At 42.5% G+C, this 15,549-nt stretch overlaps 1 protein-coding gene across 4 annotated transcripts in view; it reads right to left on the reverse strand.

Moving 5' to 3' along the window:
* The window catches only part of LOC123756181 (ELKS/Rab6-interacting/CAST family member 1), a 101,205-nt gene that overhangs the window by 75,442 nt on the left and 10,214 nt on the right, over positions 1-15,549 (reverse strand). For all 4 annotated transcript variants that reach the window (XM_069336531.1, XM_069336532.1, XM_069336530.1 and 1 more), the window contains one exon: positions 4,751-4,856. In XM_069336531.1, coding sequence (XP_069192632.1) covers positions 4,751-4,856 — 106 coding nt within the window. Of the gene's footprint in view, positions 1-4,750; positions 4,857-15,549 lie in introns of those variants that run through there.

The following is a 15,549-nucleotide window of genomic DNA, read 5'->3' on the forward strand; positions in this document are numbered from 1 at the left end:
AGGAAGGGGGCAGCCTTCCTTTCCTTCCTTTGACCTCCCAACACTACTTTCCTTTGCAACAGAAATACCATCATGCTTCAGAGCTTCTCTTGCCTGCTTCTTGTGGCTTTAGCACTCCTGAACTCTTCCCATGTAGTTGCTCGGTGTCTCTTGCCCTCGGCCTTGATTACTACCAGTCTAGATATCCGCCTTGCTGGAGCGACGAGCTGTGCGACTCATTCGTACAATGACCCAGAGCGTAGTAACACCTGAGTGGCACTTGCACTCCTGCCTCAGGTGGCTACATCACTTCATGTCACATCAAGACATTCTCCGAAGGGTCACACCCCAACGCCCAACCAATCACCATTTCTACATCTGGGAGACCCAGTGTCTTCACGTCTGCTTTCCTCTTGGCAAGATCTGGACCCAGTCAGGTTAGCCATCTTGTCTCCTAGACTAGGCTCTGTTGCCTCCAACCAAACCTAAAACTGGAATATTGTAGTTCAAAATTCTGGCTTCTTGCCTCCCTTTGAGTACAACAAAATGAATCTGTCTTTTAGGCTGTACAGTCTCCGTGGTGTAGTGGTAAGACACTCGCCTGGCGTTCCGCGAGCGCTATGTCATGGGTTTGTATCCTGGCCGGGGAGGATTTACTGGGCACAATTCCTTAACTGTAGCCTCTGTTTAACGCAACAGTAAAATGTGTACTTGGATGAAAAAAAACGATTCTTCGCGGCAGGGGATCGTATTCCAGGGACCTGCCCGAAACGCTACGCGTACTAGTGGCTGTACATGAATGTAACAACTCTTGTATATACCATTTGTAGTATGACTCTTACTAGGTGGGAGAGAAGCATATCTTGTCGGTACACATAACAATAACTACGAGTAAATTAGTTATCCCACTGGGGTCCATGCTTAGTATACTTCATTTATTTCTTCGTTATGCTTGATGATTGTGTTTATGATGCCCCATGTTGTCCTTGTGTTACTTTTCCGCCCCAACTTTATGTCTGGGTTAGCTTCCGTAGCATCAGCTTGTGTTTCTCATTGCCTTGCCAGTCACCTTCCTTGCTCTACATTCTGGGGGGTTCTCTGGAGGTGTCTCAGTGTACATGTAGTGCACGGGACTTGATCCTCAAGCCAGACCTGTTAACATGAGGTGATTTAAATTAAACAAAATCTTTGTGCTTGGTTATGCCTTGTCTACAAGCATGTTTTACACATTTATAGGAGTCAGTTTTGGGTGGTTGAATAAATCTCCTTTTGTTTACTTTTGTGGCTTTATACAGTACACCTTTCTCGGTACTTTCTGGCCTTCAGTCAGGAATCAGTCTCGCTACCCTTATGTCTGGTACTTCATGACATTTACTAAGGAAATTGGGTGGCCATTTACCACTGGGTGTAACTGACCTGTTTGCCACATATTTGATATTTGAATTATACTTTACTATATACAGTACCATATATAGTGCACCATCCAAAATCCAGATCTCCCTACAAAGGATGCCCCTAAACAATGAACCAAATCCACCTATTGGATTCTTCACTCTAAAATTCAAATTTGTAAAAAGGAAATCCAGATAGTTGATTCACAATGTCAAGTACAGTAATTTCCATCATTTTTTTTTCTAATTATTGCAAACACTTTGTTTCTTATTTGTAAATATTATTGAAAATATTGACTATTTTATAAAGGTTTTACTAAGCTTGCACTGTACAATGCACTAAATTGTACAAGAGAGTGTGATTTTTCTGAGGCATCCAAATCTACTGTGTTTTTCTTATGAGTGCACTCTAGCCTCTCATTACTTAAATGCTATGGAGTATCGGATTGCTTTTATCCATGCATGCACCTAAAGGGACAGGCTTTTGCAGTCTTCAACTATGGTCAGTGATGTGGGAAGCAAGCCTCCTCTCTATTATGAAAAGGATTTTGAGTTTGATACTTTTGATACAGACTTATGCTAAATTTATACTGGTATAGGGATTCAATCTGCTCAATTAGCATCTCCTCATGCTTGATCCTTGTGCCATGCCTCTGACAAGGGCACTTAAACCGCCTTGGCTTGGGATCTCTCCGGCTCCAGAGGTACTGGTGCAGGATCCTCTTGGATTGAGTGAGAACCTCTTGGCGGATGTGATGGTTGTGCCAAAGCCAACTCTACTCCGTGGTTCATCCTGTGTTTATGGGATGATTTGGAAGTCACTTTTTTCTCGTTAGGCTCCCCTCAATGGTTCCCTCAGCTACCCACCTGGAAACCTTCAATCATTGTGTACCATACAATGTTTTGTAAAATCATGAGTACCTACCAGAGACCAGGGCCAGAACTGGCCCTGGTCTCTGGTAGAGGTATAGGGAAGTCTGGGGATACACCACCACCACAATACAAAACCACCAAAAAAGATTGAGTGCACCAAAACTTGAAACTGCTTGGACAACAATAGCAACCCTGATTCAAATTATGTAAACCTTTATTATCCAAGTCCAACCACTAATTAACCCCGTTTCCAGGTGGTGTCTTTGGTAATCTGAGGGTCCCAGACAGCCATCACAGGCATCCACACACCTAATGTTCTCCCAGTACCTCATTGCTCTGTGGGAACCTGTCTCTCAGTTAAGTGTTAGTTTCTACCTTTACTACTTCATGTATTTGGGTATTTTAGTATCAACCTGTTGTGCACACCTTGATCACTTGTTTGCCTTGGATGTTTGTGGCCAAGGTTGTCTTCACTGGTTGCCTGCTGGTGTTGCTCCGCCTTTAGTTACTCTCTCTTTAACCCCTGCACTGCGCACCTGGTTTCGGCAAAAACTTCTTGGGGCAATTGTCAAGGACATATTCTTGTTGTTTTTATAAATATTCAGGTAAATTCAATGTCAAAATGTTTCCAAACTCAACTATTTTCCTTTAAAAACACAAAGAGTAATGAAAACATTAAAAACCATTAAAATATAGCCTAATTAAAAAAAATAGCACAACTCTCAAGAGCGCCTAAAGGCGCTTTGCGCAGTGAAGGGGGTTAAATGAGAGTCCACCCCTTGGGGTTGCCTCCTCTTGAGGGACCTTGCCCTAGGTGGTGCATGGGCACTGATTCCTCTGTGGGGCCTGGTGATTGAGGAGTTTTTCTATTCCTTTGGGGACAGGTTGGGTTTTGCATTTCTGGTTTCATAAACAGCTTAAGCCTCCCTAGGCTGCAGTTTACTAGGTAGTGGCTGCTTTGCAGGACCAGGCATCTCGCTTTTGTCTTTGGTGGTCACCTTCAACCTTGGACACAACAGAGTTGGAGCTCTTGCCCCTTTTTAATGAGGAAGTAGAGTCCTTTGCTATGCTAACTTGTACTAAGTTCATGCCCTCTCCTAGTCCACACTCTAATTCAGGTGTTTGGGCCATACTGGTGTTGTGAACCCAGCCTCCTATTTCCTGCCTTCCCTTGGTTCAAGCCCTGAAGCACTCCTGGACATTGGAGTCTTTTGCTCCATTGGGTTTGGGGGTTGAGAGGGCCTTTCTGGATCACTGCTTGGACTCCATTAGCTGGTGTGATTATGTATACAAGCTGTGACCTCACCTCATTTGGGAGATGGAGCCCAGTACCTATAGCTGGGATTTACACTTGAGGGATATGTGTAAAGATTTCCTCCATTTAGTTGGAGGTTCCTCATACCTTCTGTCATCTACTGTATATGATTGGCTCAGCATAAAGTTGATGTGTATGCCATTCTCTGGCAGTCCCTAACTGTTGTTTCAATCAGCAAGAGCTGTCCAGTTTCCAAGATTCAAGGAGGTTTGTTTTCATCATATGACTGCCAATTGGGTCGCAATACATCCCAGCCAGTTCATCCCACCTGCATACAGCTGCCCCGGGTGCTCTAAAGTATTTTTATTCCCAATTGCTACTCAAATTTCCTACATTTCCTTCCTCCTGCAGAGTTTTGGGGGTCATTTCACCCATAAAAGTGCAATTGTGTTGTCGATGTACCCCAGGTTTAGGCCTGCCTGACTGCCTTTTGGGCTTTGGCCCAGGGTTTTCTGGGGTTTAAATCATATGTTGGCAGCTAGCTACCACCAGGACCTTCCACAGTCTCATCAATACAGTACAGTATTGCACTACCCAAAACAGCTCAACTCTTACCAGAGAATAATTACTCTTGAGCACTATCATCGTGACCTGTTCTCCCACAAGTCAGTCCCACTTTTAATTTTCTTTCACTTCTCTAGTGTTTTAGTGAACCAAGGAAATTTAGTTTTGCTCCACTAGGATCAGTGGTGACTAGAGTAATTGGAGCTATTGAAGGGGGGAGCATAGGATTTTGAGTGTAATGAAACTACTTTCTGGGCTATTCCTTTAGAAGCTTCCTGTCCCTCCTCCCTGCTTCAGCATACCATGTGGTGGCAGTAAGGGAGAGTCACTGAACATCTTCAGACAGGTGGTTTCATCTCAGTGGCAGGTTGATCCCTAACCCCTCATGAGCTCCACCTCCTCAAATAAAAGGGAAAGTGGTTTGAAATGGTGCTTGATTCAGGTGATAAAGATAGTCACATAAGCCTGGCATACATGTCACCTGGAGTGTCAGTGCTCTAACTTCAAAGGAGCTACCAACAGAACTACCCAGAAAGTGGCATTTCATTATACTGAACAATATTTTTCACAAACCTGTACAGTACATATACAAACCTGTATTGATTATCAAAATATAGAGGAACACGTTTTCTTTGATAAAGCATTAACATTTAACCCAAAGGTAAAATGGCACACATCTGCAACCTACCACTGTTGTGTCTCCTCTTTCTTCTCCGCAAGGGCCTTCGCAAGAGCTCGATTGTTAGTTTTCAGCTTCCGTATTTTCAATTCGTATACTGCACCCATGTCAAATCCTGATGGAGGAAAAACCAGCATTTTAATGTAATGAAGTATACCTATTTCTGATGAGTCCTTAGTGGCTCCCTGGTTGCTAACTACTTAGACAACTCCACACGTCACACCAGATGGATATCGGATATAAAGAAATGAAACAGGATAAATGAGTAGTAGTAGAGTAGTGGTAGCCCTACTAATTCAACACTGGAGCTTTGAGGGATAAAGAATGCAGAGGTAACCATTAAGAGGACGTCACACTAAAAATGAGTTATGAGGAAAAGCTACGGGAATTAAACCTCAACTCTCTAGAAGACAGAAGAGATACAGGAGACATGATCACTACCTACAAAATTCTCAGAGGAATTGACATGGCGGACAAAGAAAAACTACTTAGCATGGACAGAACACGAACAAGGGGGACACAGGTGGAAACTTAGTACTCAAATGAGCCACAGAGACGTTAGAAAGCATTTTTTCAGTGTCAGAATAGTTAACAAATTGTATGCACTAGGCAGTGATGTGGTGAAGGCAGACTCCATACACAGTTTCAATTGCAGATATGATAGAGCCCAATAAGCTCATGAACCTGTACACCAGTTGACTAGCAGTTGAGAAGCGGGACCAAAGAGCTGAACCTCAACCTCCGCAAGCTCAACTAGGCGAGTACTTTTGCTTGACAACAGTGTGAACCATGAAGATAGTGATAGGCGTTATTTACAACCCTACATTAACTAATGGAAGGTCTAGGGAGGAATTCAATAAATACATCGAAACACACCTGAAGATGATAGAAAAGGTAATCATGTAACACCATCAATGGTTTGAGTCTATCACAGATTAAGAAAGTAATTAGAAACAGAGCAATGCAAAAGATGTACAGTGACCACAACACAGCTGTTGCAACATCAGGATCTAAAGTATTTTTATTCCGAATTGCTACTCAAATTGGGTTGGTACAAGAATTCAACCAACTACGAACCACTTAGTTTGATGAAAGGGAGCAGTAGAGCAACAGAAGTACACTTACATCGCATCAGGCTTGGATACCCATGTGCATGGGAAATAGGCTTACAGGTTCCGGAAGATGAGAGGAAATGTCAGCACTGTGGAGAAATGCCCGACAGAACACTGGAACATTATCTAACACAGTGCACAGTTACAAACCCATTAAGATTTCAACTTAGATTCAACAGAGCAGAAGAAGTTGTTAAACACATATGGCAAAATCTTACTGAAGCGACCTTACGAGTCAAATACTCATACTCCGCCCAAGTAAAACAGAAACAAGCAACACTTAGTGGGCCAGCCAGAGGCTTAGGGCCCGCGCAGGAATATCCCTAAAAAAAAAAAAAAAAAAAAAAATCAATGGTTTTTATTAAATATTTCACATACTAGAGTCAGTCCCACAAGATATTGGCAGCGCCAGGCTGTTGGCCTGTAATGGTATATGCACACCATAGCCCCTTCCCCTTCCCCCTTTCTCTTCTCCTTCCTCTTCCCCTTCCCTTCTCTCGCTTGCCTTCCCTCCCTTTGGGTCATCCCTGTCTTTTGTCACGGTCTAACCCTCGGGGTCATAAACAGCTTGAAGCCACTTGCTCCCCTCGCTCTCCGTCCATCTGTCCAGTGACAATTGAAAATAGTACCCCAGGGCTAATAAACTTGTGATCGCAAGTTACACGTGGGTGCCCAGCCGGTAGCCCCTCAGGAAAGTCGTTGGTGTCTTCCCAGTTTTTGGAGTTTTCTGTCAAGAGGAATTGACCCTTATGGTCAAGCCTGATCCGGATTGGTTAAAGACATGTAGGCCTGGGGGAGGTGGGGCCTCACAGGGTAGTGCCTGCCCATGCCATTGGCCCGGTTTCTAGATCACCTAGTCATGTTTAAATCCATTGGCCATAGGCTTGTGATAGGCGGAGTTAATTTAGGCCTAGGAACTAGGGGGTGGAGCCTGTCCCACTGGTAAGCGTTTTAATATAGAAGTGTTAGTGTGTCTGGGGGCCTCGACTGAGGTACAGGTCAAGTGACCTGCGGGCAGCCAATCAACACCCTTTGGCAAGCTGCAGTATTGAAGGTATTGTGCACTGATTCATGTCCGCAGTAGATATCCATTGTGCCTCTAGAGGAATAGAATAGGGTATATGTTCAAATTGACTTAATTTACAAGTTTCATAAAATAAATTGTATAACTTGTCCAGTGGTATTCACTTAACTTCCTAAAAATATATTTCTCTACTTGGTCATTTTTATGTGTTGAATTGGAAAACCCCATGTTCTCCTCCATTTAATAGATATTAAGGTTGCCCTTGAATTTAACCCTTAAACTGCGCAACGCGCCTGCAGGCTCACGTCTGGTTTGCGCAATGCGCCTCCAGGTATTTGTATTTTTCATGTTCCATTCAAAACTCCCACGGTATACATGGGGTTCACATCAGCTTCCTCAGGGCTCTTGTAAACAGACGCCATCTTTAAAAAAAATCGTGGTCCACATTCCCGGGTGTGGGAGCCTCAGTAGTGTGTGAGCAACCAAGGCTGGCGCTTGCAGCATGAACGCACAGCACTGCTGTTCAGCGTGTGACCACAGCATCGCCTAATAATGTCAAAATATATATATATATATAACTTGTATTATTTAGCCATGATAGTGTTCAAAAAGAGCCTGATTGTGATAATGACTGGGTACAATGTTCAAATATCAGTGATTCAATGCTGTTCACGATGTTCACAGCGCTAGCCACAGCATTATTTCGTCCATCTAGGAATCTTCAAATGATTTCTTAGGTTCCTTTTCAAAATAAACGTGTGGTCAATTATTCATTTACAGGAATTAGTGACCAGGATTGTGATAATAGCAGGATTGTGGTTATAATTAGCGTTGTGCGTAGTATTGTGGAAGGAGGAATTTTGGTGAGGGAGGGAGAGAATTGAGGTAGCCTCTGTGTGTGTGTGGCAGCCACTCTTGTTTTGCTCACCATACTAGCTTAGTGGTTCGCTATAGGCAACACATATGTACATGTGTATATACAGTGTGTATATAGTGTAATAACAGCAACAGGAGAATGTTGAGAGGAGCTATTTTGGTGAGGGAGGTGATGTAATCGTAGCGTCGTCTGCTGTGTGATTTTTCATGCAGTGTTTGGTGGCCACTGTACTGTTTGGACACAATAACGGCTTATTTTCATAGTTCTGGTAAATAAAACATGTAGATAGGTATATATAACATGTGTAATTAGTGTAATAAGAACAATAACAAAATGGTGAGAGGAGCAATGTTGGCGAGTAAGATGTTAGAGTGAGGGAGACTGACTGGGTGTGGCTGCTCTCACTCGAGGTGTTCTTGGTGTGTTGATGGTGAATGTATATAGTGTGTGACAGTGTATAGTGTGTAAATAGATTGTATATATACATAAATTAGCACGATACATAGTAAATATGTGCAGCATATGTGTACACAAGTATCATGCACGTAACACAGTGTCTTCGGACAGTACGGATGTTTTACTGCCATAATATAGTGTATGTGTTCATTATACATAGGATTAGCACGTAAAAACAAATAAAATGTATTTGGAACTGTGGGCAAAAAATGAACAAATATATATTCGCGGCAACTCGTGCGCCCCGCCCCGGGCATCCTACTGGCCCCGGGAGCGTACGTCATGGGCGAATGGGGAATGATGACATCACGCGCCAACTTACGGACCCCATAGCAGCCAAAGTAAGTACAATTTCGATTTTTTTTTCATACCCATACTGAGGGAAGGGTTTTTGACACTTAAAAAAAAAAAAGATTTTTTTCCAGAGAATTTATTTCCTGCGCACTGCGGAGGTGTCATATTTGGAGGCAACGCAGTTAAGGGGTTAACTAAGTAAAGGAAATTAAACAAACTATTTCCCAAAATTTATTACTGAAATTCATATTACCCGGGAGTCCCATGATTACTGATTCCTTGCCTTCCTGGGGAATCGGTGATAGACACATTCAGGTATGGTTGGACGGGAAGGTGGTGGCAGTGTTTAATGATTATTCTTATTTTTTTTTTTAATTAATAACCCTTGTTCTGGATGTACCTTCCTCATTTAATATTCCTCTTATATTCGTGGCAGTCCAGTGAGGGGTCATACTGGACTCTAACAGTGTTAAGCTGGGGTATTGAGTAAAGAGAGAAAGAGAATTACAACAGGGATAGCGTTCAGAACGATCACAGAGTACAGAGCGATTACAATGGTAATCAGGGTTATTACAGGCCTTAGCAATTAAAAAGTCACACCTTTTTAAGTGTTAACTGTTCACAGGTTGAGTAGCGGTCAGGTCGCATCAGGTGACCTCACTCTCTGCTAAGCTGATAATTGCAGACAGGTGGCTGTGTTGTTTCCATTAACCCTTAAATGGCGCATAGCTATATACCATTTGACACCCACAAGCATACCAAACAAAAAAAAAAAAATATATATTTTTTCTTCCTAACCTGTTAATTTGTGTTCACTGATCACGGGAAAAATAATAAAAAAATCGTAAGTGGCATATATTGCCCACTATAAGGCGGGGAATTCTGGCAAAAATCAGGCGCTGACTGAGCGTGCGTCCCAGGCGGTTTGTTGATCGCCAGCTGTCAGGCCGGAGTTTCCACAAAGAGATAATTACCTAATTATTTCAATGTCTCTGATTGATTTTTCGTAGTTTTTTTGCTGTAATATTATTCAATAGTGTGTAGTGTGATATATTTATATAATAAAATGAGTGAATCATCGCTGTACTCAAAAATATGGTGTGCATATTGTTGATTCAATTATGTTCATCAAACAGTGAACAAATACTTTGTCGGTTATTACACTATATACACAGGTTATATATAAGTATCTGCATGTTTTGTTCACCATAACGAACCACTAAGTTGGTATGCTGAGTGGCAGTGGCAGTGGCAGACAGTGACTGGCTGCCACTGGCTGCCACTCCCTCCCTCAACTCACCTCACCTGACTTGCCACCATTCTCCACCCACCATACTGTTTTTGCTTTTATATACAGACGTTATATATAAGTATTTACATGTTTTGTTCACCATAACTGTACATCTAAGCGTGTATGGTGAGTAAAGGCACAAAGACGTAGCTGCTCACACAGTCAGCTGGTGGCGGCCGCCCTCAAGGCCAGACGCACTAATATTTCTCCTACAACAATACTGTTTGTGGTGTTATTACGCTATACAGTATACACACACATTATATATAAATATCTACCTGTTTTATTCACCATACTTGTACAAGTAAACTGGTATGGTGCCCAAAGACCATCGTGGTCATCAGTAAACAACATGGTAAGTCCTGTAGACGACGCTCCTCCCTCACCAAAATGGCGGCTCCCAACCTCCTACTCTTGCTGTTATCTCACACTATACACACGTTCTATATAAGTATCTACATTTGTATTCACCATAGCGAACCACTAAGCTGGTATGGTGAGTGCAGTCAATAAAAGGTGGCCACACACACTCAAAAGACAATGCCACCATCCTCCCTCCCACAGCATTACTCCTCCCTCCATCACCACAATCCTGCTATTATCAGAACCCAGGTCAGTTTTATCACAGTCAGGGGTCTTCTGTAATAATATCATCGCTACATAATAGCATGAACAAGTATATTATGGCATTTTTAGGCGATGCTGTGGTCACAAGCTGAACAGCAGTACTGTGAGCTCATGCTGCGTGCGTCAGGCTTGGTAGCTGACTCAATACTGAGGCCCCTAACACCCGGGAGTTTGGCCCATGATTTTTTTAAAAAATGGCGTCTGTTTACAAGAGCCCTGATGAAGGTGTGGTGAACCCCGTGCATCCGTGGGCCGTTTAAATCTTGCGTAGTACTCCAAAGCATCACATGATGCGATGCGCAATTTACTGCAAGTCGGTCAAAGCATCATATGATGCGATGCGCAATTGAAGGGTTAAACAAGTCACTGTTTAGGTGTGGTAAGAAGATAGCCAGAGGCTATCTCCTGGTAGGCGGAGTTTAGCTCCCGGTTTCCCTTTAAATACCAGTGGAACTGTACATTTGGGATACACATAGATAGATACAGAGAGAGAAGCCTCGCTACACCAGAGGTGTTCCAGCAGCCGAGACTAGGCCTGTCCCAGGCCGTTTGGGGCGGGGGGGGGACTGTCTGTCAGCTGTACCACCCCCCTCCTCTCTACCACCTTATTTTCAGAAGCTTTGGTCAATGAACTTGTAAGGTTGACGTACAGTGGTACCTCGGTTTACGAATGCCCCTCTTTACAAACTTTTCAGGTTACGAGCCTGATTTCTTCGGAAAATTTGAATCGGGTTACAAACTTTACCTCGGGATACGAGTTTGTTGATACACGTATAGCCGACCTAACGCGTGGTGGCACAGCGATCGTGCCTCAGTTTCACAGCGCCTCCCTCCTAGTGGCTATCCAGCCTGAATTCTTTGCAAGGATTTACAGTTTTTCAGATTTTTGGCTATTTGAGCATAAAAGTTATTATATATCTCCCCCACGGGTCCCAAGAAAGCCAGTGGTAAGGTTCAAGGCAAGAAAACACATGTGAGAATGACCATAGAGGAAACAAGAGATCATTCGTAAACATGAAAATAGTACACATGTTGTTGAACTAGCTAGGCAGTACAACAAATCTTCAGGAGGGAGGGAGGGAAGGGGAAGGAGGAGGAGGGAGGAGGAGGGAGGAGGAGGGAGGAGGAGGAGGAGGAGGAGGGAGGAAGAGGGAGGAGGAGAGAGGAGGAGGGAGGAGGAGGGAGGAGGAGGAGGGAGGAGGAGGAGGGAGGAAGAGGAGGAGGGAGGAGGAGAGAGGAGGAGGGAGGAGGAGGAGGCAGTAGAGGATATCCCTTCCTCATTAACCCTTAAACTGCGCATGGCGTATATATACGCCCTGAGTAACATGTCCCATGGTGCGCATGGAGTATATATACGCCATAGGGTGCCAGGCACGATTCAAATGGCCCGCGGCTACACGGGGTTCACAGTAGCTTCCTCAGAGCTCTTATAAACAGATGCCATTTTAAAATAAAATCGTGGGCAATATTCTCAGGTGTGAGAGGCACAGTACTGTTGGAGCAACCAAGGCCGGCGCACGCAGCATGAGAGAACAGCATTGCTGTTCAGCTTGTGACCACAGCATCGCCGAAAAATGTCAAAATAAATATATAATTGTTATTATTTAGCGATGACAATATTACAGATGACCCATGACTGTGATATAAATAACCAGGGTTGTGATAATAGCAGGATTGTTGTAATAATTAGCGCTGTGGGAGGAGTGATGCTGAGAGATGGAGGGAGACAGCATCGTTTACTGACTGTGTGGCTACCTGTTATTGTTTGCATTCACCATACCAGGTCAGTGGTTCTCTATGGTGAACACAAATGTAGATACTTATATATAATGTGTGTATTAGTGTAATAACAGCAAAAGGGTTATGCTGGGAGGAGCCATATGGGTGACGGAGGTGACGTCGTCTGCACGATTTGTCTAGCTGTTTAGAGGGTGGCCACTATGCTCTTTGGGCGCACTACAAGCTTAGGTGTCCGTTACGGTGCATAAAACATGTAGATATTTATATATAATATGTGTATATAGGGTAATAACACTGCAAAAGGTATTGTTGGGGGAGAAAGTTTAGTGCGTGTGACCTTGAAAGAGTGAGGAAGCCCCCAGCCGCCATCTGTGTATAGCGACGACTCTTAGTGCCTGAACTAACTATATCAGCTTAGCTGTACAGTTGTGGTGAACAAAATATATACATACTTATATATAACGTCTGTATATAGTGTAATAACACCACAAATGGTATTGTTGGGGGAGAAAGTTTAGTGCGTGTGACCTTGAAAGAGTGAGGAAGCCCCCAGCCGCCATCTGTGTATAGCGACGACTCTTAGTGCCTGAACTAACTATATCAGCTTAGCTGTACAGTTGTGGTGAACAAAATATATACATACTTATATATAACGTCTGTATATAGTGTAATAACACCACAAATGGTATTGTTGGGGGAGAAAGTTTAGTGTGTGTGTTGAGGGAGTGGCAGCGAGTGGCTGGCTGGTGTGTGGGGGGTAACTCTTCGTTGCTTTTCGACTCTCAATACCAACTTAGTGGTTCGTTATGGTGACCAAAACATGCAGATACTTATATATAACCTGTGTATAGAGTGTAATAGCAGCAAAACTATTTGTTTATTGTTTTATAAACATAATAATTGAATCACTAATATGCACATCATACTTTTGAGTATAGCGATTATTCACCACTTTTATTATATAAATATATTACAATACACACTATTGAATAATGTTACTGCAAAAAAACTAAGAAAAAATCAATTGGAGACATTGAAACAATTAGGTAATAATATCTTTGTGGCAACTCCCATCTGTCAGCACGGGTGACGCTGACCGGGTCTGACGACCGCTCTGTCAACGCCCACTTTTTTGCCAGACTTCCTCGGTCAATTGCGCTCAAAATATGTCACCTACAATTTTTTTTTTTCCCGTGCTCAGGGGACACAAATTAACATGTTTAGAAGACGAAAAAAAATTTTGAATTTTTTTTTTCTTGCGCACAGGGGTGTAAATGTCCCAAGGACCCCTGAGCAGTGTAAGGGTTAAGAAAATGTGTGCAGTATGGAAAGAATTGCAAAGTTTTGCTGAAAAGATTCACCCAGATAAAGCTTTAGCAGGCCATGGCATTGATCTTATTAATGACAATGTGATGTCTCACTACAGACAAGTGTTACAAAGAATGGAAAAACAATCTTCAAGAAAAACAATGAGAAAATCAAGCAGTTAGCCAGAAACAGGTCCTAGTAGTATGCAGGCAAAACGTGTCAGTGTGTGTACCCCAGAGAAGTCCTCACTGCTCGATGTTATAATGGAAGGGGACTCCCCTTCCAAACAGTAACACCTCTCCTCCTCCCCCTTCCTCACCGTCTTCCATACGCCAACAGGAGTCATCAGTAAAGGTAAGTAATAACTAGTACATGCTTTTGTAGTGAAGATTTGGGTGAATTAGGAATAAAATTTACCTTGAAGTTAATTTAGGGGGCGTCAGGAACGAATTAATTCATTTCCCATTATTTCTCATGGGAAAATATGCTTTGGTTTAAGAATTTTCGGGTTATGAACCGGCTCCAGGAACGGATTAAATTCGTAAAATGAGGTACCCCTATATATTCTGTTTTCAAATTTAAATGGCATGTGATTTTGAGGGGCAGTCAGCCATTGTGCTCTCAAATTCTTGTGTGGTGACTAATTGTGAATTAATATTGACATCTGATCAAGTGCTATGGTTGAATTATGAGTGAAGATATAACAGTAAATATATACGTAATTGATTAACTTACTTTTTAAATTGTCTTTAATTTTGATCCCTAGATCTTGGATTTTCTATGAAATAGTGAAAACTAGAGTGGAGAGCACTCAGAAGGTTACTGGCTTTATTAAGAGTATGACAAAGATTCTTGAGTATATGATTTGCATTCTTACAGTTGCTACTTGATAACATCATCATATTGTTGTACCAACAAGTTCTATTTCTTGTCATAAAATTAACTCTTGAATGGATGGTGGCAGCACTTTCTACATCATTCCTCCTTTTTTTCTTTCCTTCATCACTTTCCTTCCCCTCCCACTTTCTCTCATTCTAAATTTTCCCTTTGTCTTAACCACTCTTCCTCTCTACCTCCCTCACCCTATGAGTTTTCTTCCTTTCTTTCTTCAAAGCCTGTTTCGTTACAGCCACAGTGGTAAGGAAAGCCACAGCAAAGCTCCTAATGCTGCACTGGGAAATAGACTGATCAATAAAGGATCCTCACAGTGGACATAAAACATGGAGATCAAGATTTGTGGACACTACAGACTCACATTTCCTGTGATAGCATATCAAGGAGAACAACAAGAGAAAGAGGGATATTCATATCATATCTTCCCTAGATATCTTGTTTACCCAAAATGAAGATGTAAAAAACTTAAAATTTGGGATACCACTGGGAGCCAGTGACTACTGTTTTAAAGTTCTCAATTAAATTGTTGAACTGAAAGTGTCAAAAACAGGATAGAGTACGAGAGAACACAGAGGAGGGAACTTTGGAATGGATAGGGCTTATTTGCAGGATGTTCAAATGAAAGAAGGAAATAAAATTCATCAAATGAGATGTTAGAACTCATAACATAGAAATACGAAGAAGAAACAGAACAGCTCATACCTCTCGGGAGGTAAGTGGACAAAAGGAGAACAGCAGACCCATTTCTCAACAGCAATAGGAGTAGGCAAATGGCATTGGAAAAGTACAGGGACATGAGTACAAAGGCAAACAGAGAGGCATTTAAGAAGGCCAGAAATGAGTACACAAGAATCATGAGGGCAGCTGAGCAGTCATTTTAGAATGATAGTGTGGCAAATCCAAAGAGCCAATCTAAGCTATTGCACATCCATATACCGTACAGAGGAAAACAATGGTACAAGACGATATGATCAGAGTGCGGGGACAGGTAGGAACACTCTTGGATAATGACAGAATAATGTGAAGAATTCAGCAAGAGGTTTCAGGAAGTCTACAAATCAAAATCAGATGGATGACCAAGAGGACAATACACTAGGCAGAATTGAAGTTAATGTAGAAGGGGGCAAAATGACACTTGGAGGAACTGAATGTAGTAAAAGCAGTGGAACCAAGCCATATATCACC

The sequence above is a fragment of the Procambarus clarkii genome, chromosome 36 (assembly GCF_040958095.1).
Source record: "Procambarus clarkii isolate CNS0578487 chromosome 36, FALCON_Pclarkii_2.0, whole genome shotgun sequence".
In the NCBI taxonomy this organism is placed as follows: domain Eukaryota; kingdom Metazoa; phylum Arthropoda; class Malacostraca; order Decapoda; family Cambaridae; genus Procambarus; species Procambarus clarkii.